At 45.0% G+C, this 20679-nt stretch overlaps 1 protein-coding gene across 1 annotated transcript in view; it reads left to right on the forward strand.

Moving 5' to 3' along the window:
• Positions 1 to 385: 385 nt before the first annotated feature.
• TRABD2B (TraB domain containing 2B) overlaps positions 386 to 20679 on the forward strand; it is a gene marked incomplete at its 3' end in the record, with an annotated part of 283411 nt that continues 263117 nt past the window's right edge. The window contains exons 1-2 of the mRNA XM_084266502.1: positions 386 to 557; positions 1101 to 1661. Of these exons, the coding sequence (XP_084122628.1) occupies positions 450 to 557; positions 1101 to 1661 (669 nt within the window). The 5' untranslated portion in view covers positions 386 to 449. The remainder of the gene's footprint in view (positions 558 to 1100; positions 1662 to 20679) is intronic.

Below are 20679 nucleotides of genomic sequence, written 5' to 3' on the forward strand. Positions count from 1 at the left end.
TTTTTATTTTCTGGCTCTCCCCTCCCTCCCCACCCTCCCTCCCCAAGCGCCTTCCCCAACCTCCTCCGAACCGGCGGGGCGGGAAAGGAGCTTCTCCGGTCTGCAAAATCAAAGCATGGCGGAGGCTGGCGATGAGAACCGTCCTCCCCAAAGCATCCAGCGCCTCTGACAAGCCCGGAGCCAGAGGGGGTGGGGGTGGAAAGGGCGGGAGTGGGGGGGGGGGGGGGGGGGAGAGCATGGGAGGGAGGGGGCGGCCAGTCCTTCCCCCTGCACTTGTCAGATGCAGATGGGACTGGCAAAGTTTGTTTGAATAAAAAAAAAAAAAGCCAAAAAAAAAAAAAAGGGGGAAGAGCAGGAGGAGGGGGAGGGAAAGGGAAAAAAAAAAAAGATCCTAGAAATCCAAAAAGGCTCATCTGGGAAGGAGAGAGAGGAGAGCGAGAGGAAGCGGGATGCAACTCAACCTGACGCTGATCTGCTTCGTCTTCGGGGGGTTCCTGCCCGACGCCGCGGCCCGGCGGGAGCAGATGGACACGGGGCAGTGCGACCTGCCCCGCTCGGTGAGCCGGGCCGGGCCGGGCCGGGCCGGGGGGCGCGGCTGCTCGGGGATGCGCGGCTGGTCGCGGCGCTCCGCGGGAGCCGCCGGGGCGCGGAGGTGGAGGGGAGGGAAGGGAAGCGGGATGGGGGGGGCGGCGGGGGGGGGGGGGGGGCGCGGGGAGGATGGGACCCCCCCTTCCGTGCGTGTGTGCGCGCGGCCCACGCGGGCGCGCGTGGCCCCGCAGGTGTGGCGCTGCCCCGCGTGCCCCCCGCGAGCGGTGCGGCGTGCCGGACCCGCGTGCGCGCACGCCCCGCGCGGGGCGGGGGGGGTCCTCAGCCGGGCGCGGGGCCGGGGGGATGCGGGGGGCCGGTGGGCTCCGGTGGGAGACAGCGGGGGTCACGGCGGGCCCCTGCCCTGCGTGGGCCCCTTTGCCCCCCTGGGCTTTGCTCGCCCCAAGCCCGGGTAGGGCTTCTGTGGGGAGGTGGGGGAGATGGGGCGCCCGCGGGCTGACTCTCGCCCCTCTGGCCTGCCGCCACTGATGGGTCCCCCGCTGTCGTCCCCCCAGCAAGGAGAGCTCAACTCCTTCCTCTGGACCATCCGCCGCGATCCCCCCGCCTATCTCTTCGGCACCATCCACGTGCCCTACACGCGGGTGTGGGACTTCATCCCTGACAACTCCAAGGCTGCCTTCCACGCCAGTTCCAGCGTCTACTTTGAGCTGGACCTCACCGACCCCTACACCATCTCGGGGCTGGCCAGCTGCCAGATGCTGCCCCACGGGGAGAACCTGCAGGACGTGCTGCCCCGGGAGCTCTACCGCCGCCTCAAACGCCACCTGGACTACATCAAGCTGATGCTGCCCCACTGGATGACCCCGGACCAGCGAGGCAAAGGGCTCTACGCTGACTACCTCTTCAACGCCATCGCCGGCAACTGGGAGCGCAAGAGGCCCGTCTGGGTGATGCTCATGGTGAACTCCTTGACGGAGACGGACATCCGCTCCAGAGGGGTGCCGGTGCTCGATCTCTACCTCGCCCAGGAGGCCGAGAGGATGAAGAAAAAGACGGGTGCGGTGGAGAGAGTGGAGGAGCAGTGTCACCCGCTGAACGGGCTCAACTTCTCCCAGGTAAGGAGATTCGTGGGCCTTGTGCCTTATCCCTCCTCGTGTTTTGGTCGGTTTCACGGAGCAAACCCCAAGCCTGTCACAGTGGGGCAGGTCAGGCTCATGGGCTCCAGAGGCCTTTGCGTCTGGCTGCTGATTCTCCATTGCGCCGATCCGTGCCGCCCGCAGAAATCCTGCGGTCTGGGTGGCGAGGTTATCGTGTGTATTATTCACTTGAGAGGCAAATGTCCTGGTGTCAATGTGTACGTCCGCTGGCTTGCCACTTGTGAGGGAAACTTAGATGCCTCCCGTCCTGTGCCAGAGCTGGGCAAAAAGTGCTTTTTTGTTTGTTTGTTTGTTTTTAAACAAAGTGGCTCTGTGGTACTTGTCAGGAAATGGATGAAGCCTGAACAATGCAAAAAGAAACTTCGACATTGTTCAAATAGATTTAAGTATGTGCAAACTGTCAGTGGTCTTTTTAGTAGTCACTCCAGGTCAAAAGAAACTGGCTCACTTTGCCCGCATGTACTGGGGGGGAAATTAAGTGTTCAAGCTCGTGGATTTTTTCATTTTAGACCAGGTAAAGTTCAGCAAAAGAAAAGGATGTAGATTAAGAAACAAAAGTTATTGGTGTAACTGGACTCCAGAATTCTTTCAGTGGATTTAGCTTTAAACAACCAAATACTAAGCCCTGCGATCTATTTCATTTCAGTGGATTAATCAGGAACACAGTCACAGCTATTGACTTTGCTTTGTGAAACTGTTTATACGAAATCAGATTTACTAGAAATTCAGGAAATGAATGTGTGTGGAAGAAAACAAATAATCCAGGGGAAATTTACGATGGTGTCAATTACTGCTGTGACATTTCGTTTTTAACCTGCTTTTCATCGTTAATTTTGGATCAGCCTATTTCCAGCCTCTACTGTCCCAGTTTGAGCAAAAAAAAAGTTCTCAGTGATGTGGGAATAAGGATTAAAAGACTGATCTTTGGTGTGATTAAAATGTCCTTAGAGTGCCTTCACCCCCTTCTCCCCTGAAGTCTTCTGGGAACTGTTTTAAGGGGAAAAAGCCTGGCTTTCACTAACATTTGGTTCATCCGATATTTCAGCCAGAAGTCTAACTCTGCATACAGCCTTCATACGAGAAGATTAGCTGCATATGCTTTTGGAGGGATTTTCTTGTTTATCAGCAAAAATAATTAAAAGAAAACCCCTCAGGACCTTTGCATTAATTAACACACACGCAAAAACAGGAATTCGTTTTACCCTGTTCTGTTTGAAAGGTTTAAGTGCCTGTCCTCTCCGTTGAGCCCCTTCTTCAAGGTGAGGTAAAAATAATTAACCATTCCAGACATCTAATAGCAGTTGGTTGCATTGGGTCGGAAAAGGCAGCTAGAATGAAGTCCATGAAAGCACTTGCTTAAAAATGTACCCTACCATTTGGAAGCCTTTTAAACATGAATCATATTATACTTTTTTTTGTTTTTAGAGGGGGAGAGTGTGACAGAGAAAAGGGACAGTGTACAAAACTCACTGCTGCTCTTATCATAATGCTGTTTTTCTCTTGTCTCTAAATTTTAAACAGAATCGAAAATTTCCCCTTCTTTTGGCTACAACTTTATAAAAAGAACAGCAAAGGTATTACTGGTATTGGCAAGTAAAGAGCAATCATTTATGCAAAAAAAGTTTGTGTTGATTAAAAAACCCCATTTATTACAGAGAATTGACCTGGCTGCTGAAATAGAACCGTGATCAGGGGGATTTTTCCTAGGTTGAAGCTTTTTCTGGGAACAAGGCCACCAGAACAACATGAGACAAAATTAAACAAAACAAACCATATATTTATTTTCTTGCTTCCTCTAGATTTCATGCATCCTGACACCTGGCTAGTTGTTTAACAATAGTAATTTGTAATGTTATCACACCGTCTGGCAGTCCTACTGCTCGGTGTATTACTGTGCTAATTTAGTGGAGTGGATTACTGTTGCTGGGCTTCACCTCCCAATTTCAGGTCTTGGAGCCTTCCTTAGGCAACACATAATTAAAATACACTAAAATGGAAATCAGAAATCGAGCAGCTTTTGTCTGGTAGGGTGTTTGCACAGTTTGATGAGAACATCTGTGATAAATTACGCTCCCAAATCTGCTAAGGGCATCAGCAGTTTTTACCTGTTTTCAGCATTACGGGAATACCGCACGTAATTTCTGCATTCAGAATTCAAGTTTTAGCTCTGCCTTGGTGAATCATGTCAATGCTTTTGTTTCTCCTATCCCCCAAGTCCAGTATTTTTGCCTTAAGCAAATTAAGAGAGGGGAAAAAAAAAAAAAAAAAGCTTTTTTTCCCCCCACTTCTTCCCCTCAAAGGCAGCTTTGTGCTACTGCAAATATTTAATCTGACTACATGCACCAAATCTGTTAATCTGATACCATGAGGAGGAGGAAACCTAGGAGTGGTCCTGGTGTGGTACTTGGTTTTGATCTGCTCTGAAAGAAAGCGGATACACTTGCATTTTTGACCAGGAACGATCTTTGAATCATTCTGTGCGTCGCTTTGAAATGTTGATTGTCTTAGCCGGATGAAAAGATTAAGGTGGCTCATATAATTAGCTGCTTCCTGGAGAGCCAGCTCTTGCAGGTAGAGTACGGCACATTGTTTCCTATTGTAAACGCAGAAACTTTGTAGTTTGATGCTCTGCTCCCCCGCTGAAATCTCTGCTCCCTGTTTCATGCCGCTGTCCCAAAGCGGCACGGCTCCCATCGCCCTCCTTTCCCACTGGCTGCTACTCCGCAGGGCTGGCGGAGGTGCATCCTCCTTACCCCCAGGGGCTCTGGCAGCAGCTGGTTACACAGAATCCATCCCGGGGTATTGCATAGCTGATGGCAAGGTGTCTGAATCGCAGCAAAAGGCTGGGTTGGGAGCCTGGCAACAGGGGAATTCAGGTCAGGTTTGGGTCAGGTTGAAATTTCACCGCTCCTTGGTAGATGAAGTTTCAGGGTTTTCACTGAAGTTGGGACAGAAGGAGACGAGAGGTATGGAAAGGAGAGGAAGGAGGCGACTTTTCTGTCTGACAGTGTAGATGTTTATTTACAGTGTCCAGAGAAGTGGAAAATGAAGGGGACCAGGACCGAGAAGAGCTGGTGAGGAGCGGATGGCACTCAGGGCCTTCTCTTGTTGGGATCCTGGCAGAGGTGACACAGCTGGTGCCATGACAGCTGTGAGGACTTGTCCACGATCCTCTGAGGGCTGGCTTGGGAAAAGCTTAAGCTTTCCCTCCTCTTTGGGACCCTCATGTGGGTCTGTGGTGGAAAGCTCTCCCCAGGCTGACATACACTGTCACTGGAGCAAGGAAGATGGTGATGGTAACTCCTACAGCTGCTCAGGTCTGCCCACAGCCACCCTGATCGCCCATGGCTGTGTTGGGACCCCCTCTCATTCACAGGGTGAGCACCCTCAGGCAGCATCACGACCCCACTAAAAGCCTGTATGAGTAGCAAGGTCTTACTCTGCTGCCCAAACCTCTCTGCCCTGGGGAGATGGATGGTAGCTCTGGTGTGTGTTTGATACTGTTTCTTAGCAGGATACCCAGACTAGGACAGTGTTGATATCCCTTCCTGCAATTTAGAAATAAAATCCCTCTCCCATCTCATCCCAAGCTTGCTCTCTTCCAGTAGAATCTGCATTCAGCTCATCCCAGATGCCCTGAATACCAAGGTTCGTGAGGAGAATTTCGTGTCAGGCTGAACTCCATCCTGACCTGTCTGTGGGGGAAGCCATCAGGCCAGAGGGGAGCTGCCAGCACCCCCTTTTCTCTCCTCCCCACTGGTCAGGGCTTGCAGAGCCCTGACTCGGGTCTTCTCCAGCCTCTATCATTTCCAACTGCAGGGGGAGATGTTAAATATCAAACCAGTGTTGATTGGATCAGAGACGGCCTCAAAGAAAGAAACCTCAGACCGTGCCAGATTAAACTTCACACTTTACCATTCTTCCCCTTTCATTTCTCTGCCGCCTCATTCTCTGCACAAATAAACCTCGTCTCCCTGCTTTCTACCAATGAGACAGCATTCAAGGGGCAGAAATGACTTTGTTAACAAAATCAGTCTTCATTTCCCAGGTCCTGCTGTTCCATCAAACCCTGGGACATGGCAGCTTTGATTACTCTGGCGATAGGATTAGAGGGGGAACAAGTGCTGGTTAATAAAAGGCCGATGGGTGGTCCATCACGTTTGGTCACTGACAGATCTGCAGTCTTGGAGCTGGACCTTCAGTGGCAAAACAGCACGACACGGTAACACACAGACAGGGCCACGGCCTGGACTTGCTATTTCATCTCCCCTGTCCCCTTGAAAAATTAAACATTTCTGTGATCACAAAGCTGGGACTCTCATTGCTGACTTCAAGGGAAATTGGCCTGTTTATATGAATGAAAGATCCAGGCTCAGAGTTTTCCAAACTGGATTAAAGGCTCAGTTTCAGAGCTAGTTGACTTAGTTTGACAGTGTGTGTAGTTTATTTGAGGGAGTACCGATTTTTAAAAATTTTATTTTATTTTTTTATGGGAAAAGTGTTTGTTGCCTAATAGAAATTGTGCCTTTTTACTTTCAAAAAATCTCAGGCTTCATGAAAAGGGCAAGAGTCATCAAAAGTAGCTCAGTATCACCTGTTTTGGTTGCTGAATCTTGTTGAAAAAAAGTGTTGCTAAAAGGTTCGATTATATGTAGTTATATATAGTGCACAGAGTTTTCAGCTTGCTGGCTCTAATTAAACTATCACCCCATTTCCCTTGTGTGTGTGTGTCTGTGTGTGTGTCCAGGGTACAAAAACTCCCCCAGTGAAATTAACCTTGGGGTAGAAATTCATACAGCAGAAATAGAAATCCTTCCATTAGCTCATTTGGAATACCAGTGGAGCTGCTTTCTGTCTTTACCGGGGGAACTGCTGAGGGTGAAACTATGCAGGTATTAAAACTCCAGTAGTCACAGTAACACCTGAAAGGATCAGCAGCTGACGTTTTATAGCTGTAACTAACTGTGCGTGCTGCTCTTTACAGGCAGTTACTGTGTGCTTCTTCACCACAGCCCCCTCGAACGGCCCACCCTGGCATTTGATGCCTGTTAAGAAAAAATCCAGGCTGTTAATGATGGCTGGAGGGGCAGCTGGCAATTCATCTATTGTATTTATTGTGTATGTAACTGTGAGCAGTGTTTGTAGAACAGGTTAGATATGAGCCCTTCCTTTCCCTCAGATCCTTCACACCTCCCTTGGTAAGATCCAAGCCCAGGACAGGTGTACCTGCCTCCCAGAAGCCCATCTGATGAGAATTCTGCTGGTCGATTTGTTTGCAAAAATTATGGGTGCTGGGCGTTTCTAGGAAGGAATTGTGTCTTTATAAGCTGAGCTTTGAAGGGAATGAACACCCAGGAAACAGTGGGGAAACTAGCCTGGCACACAGGGGAGTCCCTGCCGTGCCTGAGGCAGCTGAACCCTACCAATGCATAGAAGTCGAACGGCAGAATTGTGCCATTTTTGGTGAGAGGTGAGCTGAGGTCAGAGCGTGGTCTCTTTGGCACCAGGAATGCCTGGTCCTGGCAGCAGGGAGCCCCAGTACTGCTGCAGTGAGAAGTGTGTGGGCAGCACCCACACATGTGCTTTGCTCCCTGCAGTCCCCAAGTTCTGCTTCAGGGAAGGGAGTCAGAGGAGGGACAGATGATCCAAATCCATCACTGTACTCTGGCACTAACACTGCTGTCAGATCCCCTGGAGCAGTTTGCCACCTCCAAGCTGCTCACCCAGTAAGTGCAAAATCCCCCCTTCTTTAGTAAATGCTGTTCTCTGTTATGACTTTCTCTCTGTTTGCCATCAGTTTCTGATGCTGTTGCAACAGCAGTCAGCATCCCACCCGGGCCCAGGGTGCTTTGCTTATAAACAGAATGAACCATTGACCTTAAAAACCTCAAGTATAGTGCAACCTACAGTCCTCAGAAAGTCTTTAACAGCCTCCCCTCAGCTCCCTAGTGAGTAGCAATCCACGTTATAAAGCCAGCCCACATCATTCAGGCTAGTCAGAGGTTCCTGTATTGAAAAGGCCAGAAATGATCTTAAGCAAGGGCACTCACTCACCTTGCACTCCTGTGGAGACGGAGATTGGTGGCAGGACTCCTGGCAAAGCATATTTGGGAACTTCACAGGGATGTACTGTAAAATAACAGGTTTCCCCTGTGCTGGGCTTTACACTGCAACCCTTATTAATCTCTTCACTGTCATTAGGAGTTGGTTAGACAGGTAAAAGGCAGAAGAAATCACAGAGTTTCTGCTTAAGCCACATGAAATCGGTGTGATTTCTTTCATCTTTTGGTCCTGTTGGAGGGGTTCCCTGTAAAATGACTTCCCCAGAGCACAGTGTTTTGGATAGCACAGAACAGGAAATTTTCAGCAAGGACCAACCAATGTTTTGGGAAACTTCATGTTTTTTAAACTTTCAGAAGCCAGCATTAGAAGAGCCCTGTTTTGCAGGGAAACATACATGCCTTGTGTCCACACTTTCCAAAATTCCTCTTTCAAGACAACAAGCAATTCAGATCCTAGATGCTGCTGGACTCAGAATCTGCAGAAAGCACTGCAGGCTGATGGACATCAGTATCTTTCTGAACCTCTCACATTATTTATAGGGTGCAGTCACTAAGACATTTTTTCTGAACATTGTAATGATTTGTCAACCTAATACTCCTTCTGTAACCCATAAGGCATTATAGTTTCCAGTTCACATGAGACACCAGAAATTAAACTGGTGCCTGCAGAGCTTAAAACTGCAGATATCAGTGTTTGAACTTAATACCTCACTTCTTGGACTGGAATTGGAACAAGGCTGTACTCTCTGCAGAGTGGGAACAGACATGCAACTGAAGTGCATGCCTGGCTGTACCTGTCACAACAGCTAATCATTTTGGTATCTCATTCATCTCAGTGGATTTGCTTTTTCTGGTGTTCAGGAGAACATTATAGCTGCCTTGGGTTATTGCTATTGTTTACTGGATCTAGTTGTCATTTAAATGCACAGAGAATTAGAGGTGACATGGTTAATACCTGTGTCAGAAGCTCAAGCAGGAATTAGCACAGATGACTGTGGCTTTTATCTGTAGTTATTCCAACAGCAGTCCTTACCATTTGGGTTTCCAATTTTTAAAGCTTCTGCTGCAAGTCATTTCAGGACTTCTAGCACAATATAAATGAAAGTTGCTAAAAACTGTAAATTAAAACCATGTGTTCAGCATTTTGGGATGGATGTTCTATGACTTGAGGAGGCTCATTAACAAAAGTATTTTTAGTTTCAATAAGATCAAAGACCCTAGGTTTTCCACTCTGAGGGTCATTTAATTTAGGCCTAGGCACCCCATTTCTCATCGCACATAGACCCCCATAGACCAGTTATGTCTGAAGAAATCATCATCCCTGAAATATTGTAATTAGATTTATTATCAGTGTACCAGTGCTGGTCACCTCTGTCCAGGCACTGAGGGTTGAAGAGTCTTGTAGATATCGAAAGGGGGTTTTATTACTGACTTCTTCAAAATCAGGATTGCAGCCCATGCCAGTGGGTAGCAGGGTTAGATGTGAAAGGCCATTGGTATGAATCAAATCCTGTATGATATAGTCGTTGTAGAGTGTCCCTTGAAGGCAGGGATAACAGTGAACCATTCCCAGAAACTCCTGTTGGTAAATAGGGAAAAGATTATTTAAAAAAAAAAAAAAAAAAAGTGTTCTGATTTCTTCTTTTCCTAGGCTCAGTTAACATGGAAGTTACAAAATCTTTCAAGTGAATTTCAGTCCAGAGCTCCTTCATGCTTGGGCATCCCCTGGAAAATCACAGAGTTCACTGAGATAGGCACAAAGGAAAGCTAACAAGTCAGTCATAGCCAAGGTGCTAGTTCTAACAAGGCAATTAAGGGAATAAAACTAAATGCTTTATGTTTTCCCCAGATTGCATCAAACTTGCTTCTTCTACCCTAAATCTTGTACTGGGGTACCTGTTGGAAGACACAGATATCCCTGATCAATACATAAAGCAGAGAAGAAGCTGCCTTCCTAGAGCAAAGCAGTACTCATCAGGCTCCCTTAGTGAGCCAAGGAATGAGAAAAAGGAAACAAATCTTCAAGATATTTTCAGACCTCTTTCCATTTTAATAAATTCAACTTATGAGGAACACAGGGAAAATATTTCTTTAAAGTAGGAGATTCTGTGTCTTGAAAGTCTCCCCTCAGTATTTTAGAGACTGTATTAAATCCAAGGTCTCCATTAGGCTCCCTCACTTTTGTTAACAATCACAATGAAGACTGATTATTCTCTGTACACTTTCTGCCACCGCACAAATTTTGCTTTCCTTTGATTTCTTGCAGGCTTTTCCTATTACAGGTGACAGCATAATAGTGATGGGGAATATTTATTTAAATGGTGAGACAGAATGCTCACAGCATAAGGGTTTGCAGAGTCAGCAGAGGGGGAGAGGGCAAAAGGGTGATTTGAGAAACATGCCCAACTTTTTGAAGGTCTTTGTATTTCTGGCATGTGATTGATTAACAATTCTAGAAATGATCATTGAGATTAATGTTATTCCAGCAATGGGACATGTCCCAGTGTGTCCCATTGGTTCTAAAGCACTGGTAAAATCATCATAACACTACTAATTGGGAAAGAGCTAAACCTTGCACCAGATAAAGAGCTAGTCCAGACACACTGGGATCCAACTGGAATGCTAACTTCTTGTTTGAAGCTAAGGTAATTCCTTCTTTTTGGGATATCACTGGAGCAAGAGAGGTGCAAGTAGGCTAAGGGGTCTCAAGATGATTGTTTTTGTAAGACTTAGCTATGCAGAAAGCCCTTCTTTTTCATAATGACTTTATTTCCCGAGTAATACAGAATAAAGCTAGAAAGAACATTCTCAAAAAAAGCTCATCATTTGCTTACTAAGAAGATAACTTAGTAAGACGTAGAATCAAAGTCAAGTTTCTAGGACCAAGCTATGGCCAAAACAATTCTAGTATGGCCTGGCCTTCAAACAATTGGGACACTACTGGTACAAAGTTACAAGCAAACTGAAGTTAGTCCCTGCAGCATTTCCCCTTCCTTTCCACTTGCACAGTGCCCAGGAGATAGTTTCTCCCTGGTGTGAACATCAGGCCATGAGACCAGGTTACGCGGCCCTGGTGGAGAGATGGAGGTTGGCAGGTGAAGGCAGCAGAGGCACCCACAGGCCCAAAGCGCTGTTCCACTTCATGCGTGGGCCTGTGGCCCTGCGCTGGCTCACGCTGACTCGCTCGTTACCCAGCTAATTGTGTGAGGCCAGGGAGGATTTTCTTTATTAACTCAAGTGGCTTGGCTGTGAAATGAGACATACTGTATGGTATATAATTCAAGCTCACTTTCAAAGGCTTTTTTGTTGAAGCTGTGTGTCCAGAGAGACCTGAGCCTTTAACGTGTGTGTATGCATCTGAAACACAGTCAAGAAACTTAATAATTTAAAGTCAGCATTTACACTGGTTTGTGCTCCAGTAATGGAATAGTTCTTGCTTTAAAAAAAATACTCTATTTATATCATAATGTGCAAAGGTGTGTTTTTTCTGAGGAAGAAACTGACTGCTTCGAGCACTTGCTGTGTGTTAACTATGACTTGTAAGGGAGCAAATTACAGCTCCTAAGTTGAAAAAAACATAGTTGGGCGCACTTGGTGTACGTTCTCAAACCTGAAAGTATTAGTTGTTGTGAATCACTTGTAGCAGTACCCTTTTGTGTCTTGAGAAGTACAAAGAGCTGTAATTTCCCAAAAGGTGTCATATTCTGGCATATTTTGGATGGATTTTGTCATTACTGACAAAGAGATCCCAGTGGAAGATATCCCTAGGAATGCAAAACACAATCACCAAAACCCACACAAGATCCCTTATCATGCTTTCTCTAAAGCTGTTGCAGATTCATTTGAATTACACTGGAAAGATTTATCTCTTATTAATGGACCACTCTTCATTTTTTAAAATTGAGTTGTGCAACACATCAAGTAACAATGTCATAACACATCATAAATCAGTTTCCTCACTGAAGGATTCTAGGTGAGTTAATCTAACATCCTGGACATGGTTCATGAGCAGTTAATTTTAGCAGTTCTCTTTGATACGAATCAGTTAAGGCAAAGCAACTCCAGCCATTATGCAGTAGAGTCAAAACTGGTTAACGGCAAAGCAAGTACAGACAAAGATTGCTCAGAGATAAGGCCTTTGGCAGATCATTCAATGGATCTTTGCTTTATATAGAACAATTGTAGCTCTAATACCAGCAGTGCAGACACTCTGGTACAAAGAGAAAGTGCACACACACACACTCTCACCAAATCGCAGAAGAAAACCACACACACCACTTGGTACTTGCATCTAACAAGAAAGTCAAGGTAAAGTTCACCAACCCTGATGTAGTTACCAAAGAACTCCATGGCAGGCAGTGAGATGGGAAGAAATACCCCCAAAAAGGCATTCAGGAATTATTCCCATTGTTAGTGGGAGAAACTGAGAACGTTTGATTTGAAACACAAAGTCACCCGGCAGCCTGCCAAATGCCATTTATCTCAAGGTCATGCAACATAAATAACCCCAAGGGTTAGCTCTAAAGCAGAGGAGCAGGAGGTAGCTAAACAAAAATAGGGGAATGGATTTCTCTCTCTTACTTGTGGATGTTCAGCATGCTACTGACAAGGTTTAAGGCCTGGCACTCCTAATGAGCCTGGCATATGTAAAACACACCAAGAGCAGGGTGTATAGCTGAGCCTAGCATCATGGAAGGGACTGTGGTGTGAGGCCAAGCCACTAAGCTGTCACGTGTTTTCTGCAAGAATTAGTCAGGGAGACTAATTAAAAAGGAAAAGTAAGCCAGAAAAACTTTCCTCTTGGAAGTTTAATTCTGAAAAGATTGATCCCTGCTATACAGTAGGTACAACCAACTTCAGTTTACTGTTTGCCTAATGTGGTCACATGCATTCTTCCATTCTTCCAACACACCAAAGTATCCAAGCTTTCTTACTTTTTTTAAGAGAAAAAGAAGCTTCACAACTGTCACGTCCAGTAATCCATCATTCCTGTTAGGGAAGGGAGGGATGTGTTTTGCCGAGATCGCTCAGACCTGAGAGTACAGCTTTGAAGATACTAATGGGAGAATCCCAAAAGACTTGGCAGCCAGTCTTCCACTCTCTGGGGTAAAGCTCAGTGTGAAACCCATTAAAACAAATTAAACAAGCTTGCAGTCCTTGAACCTAGAACCCGAAACTGTATCCCTGTGGTTCTTGAAACTGGGCAAAGTGTCTTTCTCACTGTTTTATGTAGAAAGGAATTTTGTGTAGCCATAAATGCATAAAGAGAATTAGGAAGTAAAAAAAGTTGATTGATATTCTTCTAATTTATTTGTGGTTTAGATAGGCTTAAAAAGCAGACTGGGTGGAGTGACTTGTGGTTTCATGTTGAATTCTTGATGCCATAAAAAAAGTGAACTCAACTCACCAAGTCAAATGGAAAATTTCAAACTGGAAGCATTTTGGTTTAGCTTTCCCTTTCCTGGTTCAGCCAACACTGCAGAGATCACTATGCACAGAGTCCTGTACATCTTCTAAACAGGAAGGAAGCAAGATGGGCATCTGGATAAGGAACCCTGATCCTTAATATATATGTGTAGGACAGTTTTATATATGTGTATATATTACATAACATGTTGGAAACTGAAGCACAACTTCAGAAGCTGAAGTATCCCAATTATGTTACTATATTGGAGGCTAAGACTGTGATTTATCCATCTATCTATACATTTCTCTATCCCTTTCAACTTAATTATCTTAGAAAAAGAAGTATTTGTATGTGGAGGGACTAGAGATGGTGATGTGAAGGAGACATCTCCAGAAGTCTAGGCTGATTGCAAACTCTAGAACCTAGAGTTCTTCAGGCGAAGGGCTGTGGTGACATCTCCATCCCTTGGTGAGTAGAGCAGCTCTACCCATCTTTGCACCCTGGTTTATCCCTAATGAAACTGATTTTTTCAAACACAGATGATCTTTAAAAATGGCAGAGAGCGTAAAATTGCATCATTTGCAATGAACCAAAGGCTTTTGTGTTGCAACAGCTTTTGTTGAGGGTTTATTGTGTTGAAAATCCACTGATTTTGGCACAGGCTGGAGAACTCAGCAGTTCCACTTTGCATGTCCTGCCACCATTCAACAAGCAGACCCTGCTGCTAGACATTGCAGTAGGGCAGCCAGTTGGCTTCTTCCAACCTCCTTAGGTTTCCAGATGTCATAACAAAATGAGAGAGAGAGACTTAGCCATCTTCCATTTGTTTATGCTGGAGCTGCTAGGCAGAGACCAAGGCACAACACTGCACAGCTTTTCAAAAAGGACTTAATAGGCCTCTCTATAAAGAGATCTAAATATTTGCTCCAGTGACATTTATCGCATCACACGTCTGGCGCGAGTGTTTCGTCCTTGTTTTGCTTGCGTGTTTGGATTCTCTTATAAACATTAATGAAGTGCTTGAATACAAATGAATAGTCCTCCCCCCTTCTTCCCACCCTGGAGGGGAGGGGAATGGGAGGGCATGAAGTAATAATAGTTCAACCTTCAACCCATAATTGCCCAGTACATTTTTGATGACAGCTTTCATTCTCACGTGCTTTAAAAGACTTTATTCGGTGTGTACATCCGTGCAGAAGGCATTGCACCTTTCTTCAAAGGAGCTGCAGCTGGGGTTGGGGTAGGAGGCAGCACAACACAGCACTGTGTCATTTGATATTTGATTAGTCATGGCAAGTTGACCTGCTGCTGGGTTCCCAACAGGATGGCAGAATTGTGCCTCATCTACAAGGCTTTTAATAGGGGATATATTTAATATATTCTTCCCTAAGCACCTGCTTTCATCTAGTAGCTGGACAGAATAATGGGCCTGAAAGACCTCAGATCTAACTCCATATGGCTGTTCATCTACCTCTTGCTGGAGAATGGAGGTCAATCAGTAGGTAGTTTGCAATTATCTACAGCTTGAATGTGACTGGGACAATGTGCTTCCATGTAGCCCCTTCTGTTCTCACTGCCTTTCTGGAGGACATAGGCCCTAGAAAGTGGTCAGCTTGGTCTGGCTTTTTATTTCTGCAGTAAAAGCGAGGGGGTGAGATGGGTAAGGAAAGACTGACCAAATCTTGTGTCCATAGGTAGTTACCATGTGGGCAACCTTTACAATATTTTCATATTGTCTGGGGCATGATGCCCTAAAACAGATGTGCTAGATACCTGTTCCCTGCTCGTAAGAGGGGTGAGGTTTGAAGCATATCAAAGTTTCATCTCTCAACCTGCTCCAGACTGAGAAAACAGAGAAAACATCATCTCATTCCTGTGTGGGAGTAGTTACAATACTACTCCTTTCTCTCCATGCAGTTCAAAATACCACAGTATCTTCCATGCACTGAATTATCATAATCTCCTACCAGGTGGGACAGTGCTTTGCTCAAGACCTTGCTGAGCATCTTTGGTTTCTGCAGCTGGGCTTGTAGGAGCAGTGGTTTGGCTTGTGTGGAAGCCAGTAATGAAAGAAACTCTGTACTAGCCAAGAGGGTCTCTTCAGAAATTCCCATAACTCATGCCACTAAGCTCTCAGTTCTTTGTTAAGAGCAAAACTGCTGCCTTTAAGCTGTGGAACATAAAAGAGGTAACCAAAGCCTGGAAAGTAATCAAAAGTTCATTCTTCAGATGATCTTTGAGAAAAAAATCATCCCGTAGAAGACATCTGCGAATCTGTTGTCTGCATTAGTACTAAGTGCAGAGGATTCATTTCCCAACAATCAGGCTTTGGGAGGTCAAGATTAATGCTCATTTTTTTAGGGAAAAAACCCCACCACGTTTCCGTCATCCAAGTAATTAGGTATAAAATGGATTAAAAATTAATAGTGTCTTTGATTCAGCATGTATGTGAAACCATTCAGTCTGCACAAACTTGTGTACTATTAGAAAATGCCTGTCAACTCCATTAATTATTGAATTGCTTATTCAGTCTATACATTCCTTGCATAAATCCATATCAACTTTGCCTCTTGTAACAGTATTTGTTTATATGAGCTGGAACTCTCAATCCTGAGGAGTCTAAACTGCCTCTTGAAAGAATTTCTTCATCTGTGCCTAAAGGCACCCAGCCTAATTGCTATTGAGGGGATGCTCAGAGGGGTGCTTTTTTGGTTAGGAGCTGAGAGTAACATTATTGTCTAGAAAGGTGTTCTCTTGTCACCTCTGTTCATGTTGATAGTTAAAACAGAAGAGACTAAAATTATTACAGTTCTCAGCAGCTGTGAAACACTCACTAGAAAAAAGAAAAAGCTGAGAGAAAGGGACAGAAAAAAAGTATTTGCTGATATTTTTGTCATCCTCTGCTGATGTGCCAACACTAATGGAGGCTCTTTTTTTTTTGCTAATTTGTAGTCCAGTACATTCCAGGGTCCCCGTCGCTCAAGCATTCTGCCTTTCACTCATCTGCTGGAACACAAACATGGAAGTGTATTTGGAACTCGCTGGAGCCTTAAAAAAACAATATCAAGGCAAGCTGCCAGATCAGAATCTAATACACAACATATGTTTACAGGGCTATAGTCTCTTGCCATGCTGGCTTTAGCAGCACTCCAATGTGAAGTAGAGTAAATGCTTTCCAAGACCTTTTATCATTCATCGTGCTTATCAAAACAGTAAAAATACTGGTTTTATTTTAGCAGACGTGCCTTTCCTCTTGTTTGAAGCCCTTTGAATCCCCCAAAACATTTGGGATCAATGGAATAGTATGTCCTTGGTCTTGTTTGTCTAGTTCTCCTCCTCTTCATGAGAGCTCATCAGCCTCAAGGCTGACTGGGTTTGTCCACCAGTTTGGCAACCATCCCTGAACGGGACCCCTAGTCTGTAAGGAGAGAGTAATGTTCACCCCTGTCTGCCTTGTGCATTGGTAGTGTAAGTCATGGCAGTCTATGAAGGGGAAAGGATTGGCCAAGTGTAAAACACAGAGGATTTAAGTGAATGAGGTGTTTTAAGCTAACTTGGGTTACCTCAGCTTGTCCAAAGGCAAGAGTTGTAATCGATTCACACTTAGTTCAGGCCACAGGCTGTAAAGAATTAGCTAGCACTGATTCACTTCGCCCGTTCTCACTATTTAATATCCTGACTTGGCCATTATCAGATTTGAACAGCAGTTTAGAGACAGAGGGAGAGTTCTTGATAAACATGTAAACATGTGTAAGCCATTTCCCATCCTGAAAAGCGAGACCAGCCTAGTTCTAGGCAATGTAAAGCCTAACTAGTCCCTTAGTACTGTGAGGAAAAATTGTTTGCTTGGAATTTTAGCCGCCTCTTGGGAGTCTTCAGCACTGCAGAGAGGGCAGTGGCCAGTGTCTGCAAGGAGTCTCACTAACAATCTGTGGTTTGCTTCTGAGCTCTGTTACCTGTGCCTTACACACTGCTGGTATCTACTCATCCAGTGGTGCTCAATCCACAGAAAGATAGGACCATTGAGACTGGAGTCTGCTGCAGTGGAGAGCTGCAAGCTAAAGGCAGGGACTTTCTGACAGGGCAAGACTTAGGAGTGGGATGCAATGGATAACACCACAAGGCAGAGGGAACAGAAAACAGGGATGGTTATACCAGACTCTTTTTACCTTCTGTGACTGCTCTGACAGCGTGCAGAAGACCATCTGCCAAGCTGCTACAGCAGCAGCTGGATGTGGCCTGCAGAATGGGTAATCAGTTAACAGTATGCAGAGTCCATGCAGGAAGATTAAACTGGAAGTGTCTAAAAATGGTGTGGAATGAGTCAAACATTGGTGGGTACATGAAGCTCTGAAAGAGCTTTCTCCTCCAGGTCAGTCTGCATATGTGGAATATAGCTCACATGGTCCATGGAGCATGCTAGGCCACCCAAATCCCGTGAGCTCCATCTACATGCACTCCTCCAAGCTGACCAAGGGCTGTGCTTGCAGGCAGGCTGTGTTAGCAGCAGGCAAGGCTTGTCTGGGGCCTCAGAGACAATCCTGACGTAGCCCTTTGTGTTTCAGTTTTCTGCATGCAAGATGGGCAAGATATTAGAGCTATTTATTTTTGGAAAATGCTTTTTTTTTTAAATAGAAACAGCAGTCATATAATTATCTGTATTTTGAGGAGAAGAAAAAAAGTTCCTTCAAATGTCTCAATTTCAAATTTAAAGTGAAGCTGGAAAAACCCAGGAGTCTCGTCAGCAAAGCAACAGTCTGGTGACGGACCCAAATGGACATTTTTGTGCTGTTAGTTCATAACAACACACTGAAGATAGAAAAGACAGAATTCTTAACCCTTTTCTTGAGATACACTTGTTCCCGGCTGTGGAAAGCAACAGAGGTGGAAATCTCAGCCATTTTGGGTGAATATGTTAATGGAGGAGGAAGTCCTTGGGTTCTTCATTGATGGGGGCTTTCAACACAACTCCAGTTTGCCTAACTAACAGGTTGTTTGGGGCAGGGTGACTTTACATCTACAGAATATGCTTTTTACAGACACAGGAGATTTAATATGCTTTTCCACCTGATTTCCAGTGGGTCAGATCTCTGCTCACATTTACTAGTGTCATGCTCTTAGCAGTCATTGTTCTTGAAATAATTCTGGATTGTAATGGGGAACGGGACATGGCAGCTTCACCTCAACATTTCATCAAGGAGGTCTCTCCTAGACTGTCTTAGATTGAAGTTCATTTCAGAAATAAAAATCACATATATGGAAGTCATACAGGCTGTAGTATAAATACAGACCTTAAGTCTCTTCCAGCTCCAGAATTTTGTTGTCTGTAGCTCAGGTGACCTATGTGTCTTGCCTTTACCTTTGACCACAGACAATCAACTTATCCTTTCACTTGAAGAGACATTGAAGAGGTGGTAATGGTTTGGGCTTTTAGTCCCTCATCTTTTTCTTTGCTCCCAAGAAGTGTTTTCTTTCTATCACTAAGGAGATTAGCTGCCTAGTTCAGCTTGTGAGTCAGAAGTTTAGCCTTCTGCTTGCAGTGCTCGTTTGTCTTTGCTGCCTGGTTTTAAAGCAATTTCTGTATCTATTCCCCATTCTTCTTCAGTTATTCATAGTTTTATTTGACTGGCAAGTGCAAAGTAAGGTTTAAAAGTCAGTAAAAGTCCATGTTGGCTAATTCCTTGGACACAGTGACTATTGAGATACTGATGTCTTCATGACATAGGCTCTGTTTCCTGTATTTCATCAGTACTCTAGGTCCTAATCACTTGCTGTGTGCGAAGCATTTACTGCTGCTGCCCAAATGCAGATGTAGGTTTCAGATCATGAGATTTCAAGTTCTGAGAATCAGCGTGGGTTTTAATGCTCCCGGTGACACAGCCAAATAGCGTTGTTATGATAAAATACAAAATTCATCTCTGAAGCACCTCTTTCTAGTGTTGCCTCATGCATTCTCAACTAGCAACGTATTCCTTTGTCTAAGTGACTTCCACTGTTGGAACTTTTTCCTAACATATTTAAGGTTTTCCTTTACTACTTCCAGATGTAGCCCCTTGTTTCACCATTCTTTTGACTCTGTAAATACATTTGCTCTGGTATTGGTACTGCTGGGTTATTTGGATAGAGATGTCATGATACACATGACAATAACTCTCTCTTTTAGGAGTCACTGGTTAAAGAAAACTTTTCCCACAGCAGACAAACAAACAAACAGGCTTCTGCAGAGACTGAACTTCAGGAACTGCTGGGGATTGCTCATCCAAGATTCACACCTTTCCTGGGCCAGTTGGTAGAGACACCTCGTGGCTGTCAGGAGCTCTACAGAGCGCATCGCAGGTCGTGTCAGATTGATTTGTGCTAACTAACATCCTTAACATCCCGAGTCAGTTGCGAACGAGTTACGGGGGAGGCTGCCAACCTGCTAATTAACAGCTAGAAATGCTTTGCACTCTGTTCCGATGGAAACAAGCACATTTCTTCTAAAGCGGAATCCTCCCCTCCCACTCCCCCACCCCAGCAGCAGCGTGTCGCCTGATTGTAATTGAAACTATCAAAGGGATGTTTCTATTTAAGGAGAAAAAGCTTGGTTAGTTCCTGGATGCCCAGGCTCGGCTTCGCACTGCCCCTCTCCGCGCTCCGCGGAGGTAGCGCAGGCTGCAGCCTGGCAGCACCGCTCGGAGCTCCCCGGTCAAAAGCCCCACCGGTCAGTGTCAGAAGAGCACAAAAAAAAACCCCCAAGCTGCGTTCCCTTTAAACACACAAGTCAGGAGTGAATTAGGCAGTGAGCTTTACGCAACAGAAAGCCAGACTGACTTCTTTACATTTCAGGTCATCCATTAAGGTAGGTAATTTAAACAAGCGAGTCCTGGTAAGATTGCTCACCAGGCAATAAGTCTTTCAAATGGTGAGTAAGACTTTGAATCCACTATCTCCCTGAATTGGCAAAGCCTGCAGCTTTTCTTCTGTTTGATAGAAACTCTTCCGTGAAAGTGGTGTTGTAAAGAACAGAAGCCCTCAGAGGAATAAAGTATATAACCAAGCAGCTCCATGGGATGTAATTGCTCTAGATGCTGCTGAATAGGGGCCTTGTGATTTCCTTAGTCTTAAATGTTTAGATCGTATTATTCAAAATCATATTATAATCAAATCCCAGTACTTACATACATACATATATAAATCAAAAGGACAGGTAGGGAAGTGTAAATAGACATGAACTATCTGTCATTTCTGTTACCCCTCCTTTTCTCAGTGAAAGCTGAATCATGCAAAATGCTGGAAACCATCTTTCCATAACAAAGGAGAATGAAGTCCTTCATGTCCTGTACACAAGGGTGAAAGAGCCTTTTCCTGGAGAAATGAGTCAAAAGCTCCAAAGAGTCCCTCAGATTCAGGGGTTAGTTCCTAATTACAGCTGAAGGAGTCAAAACAGTAGCAAGGAGGACAGACTTATGGAAATTATGAATTCAGAGTGTTTTTCTCTCTATGGTCAATTCCCATCTTCATGAGC

Source organism: Gallinula chloropus (genome assembly GCF_964237585.1).
Source record: "Gallinula chloropus genome assembly, chromosome: 6".
Lineage (NCBI taxonomy): Eukaryota > Metazoa > Chordata > Aves > Gruiformes > Rallidae > Gallinula > Gallinula chloropus.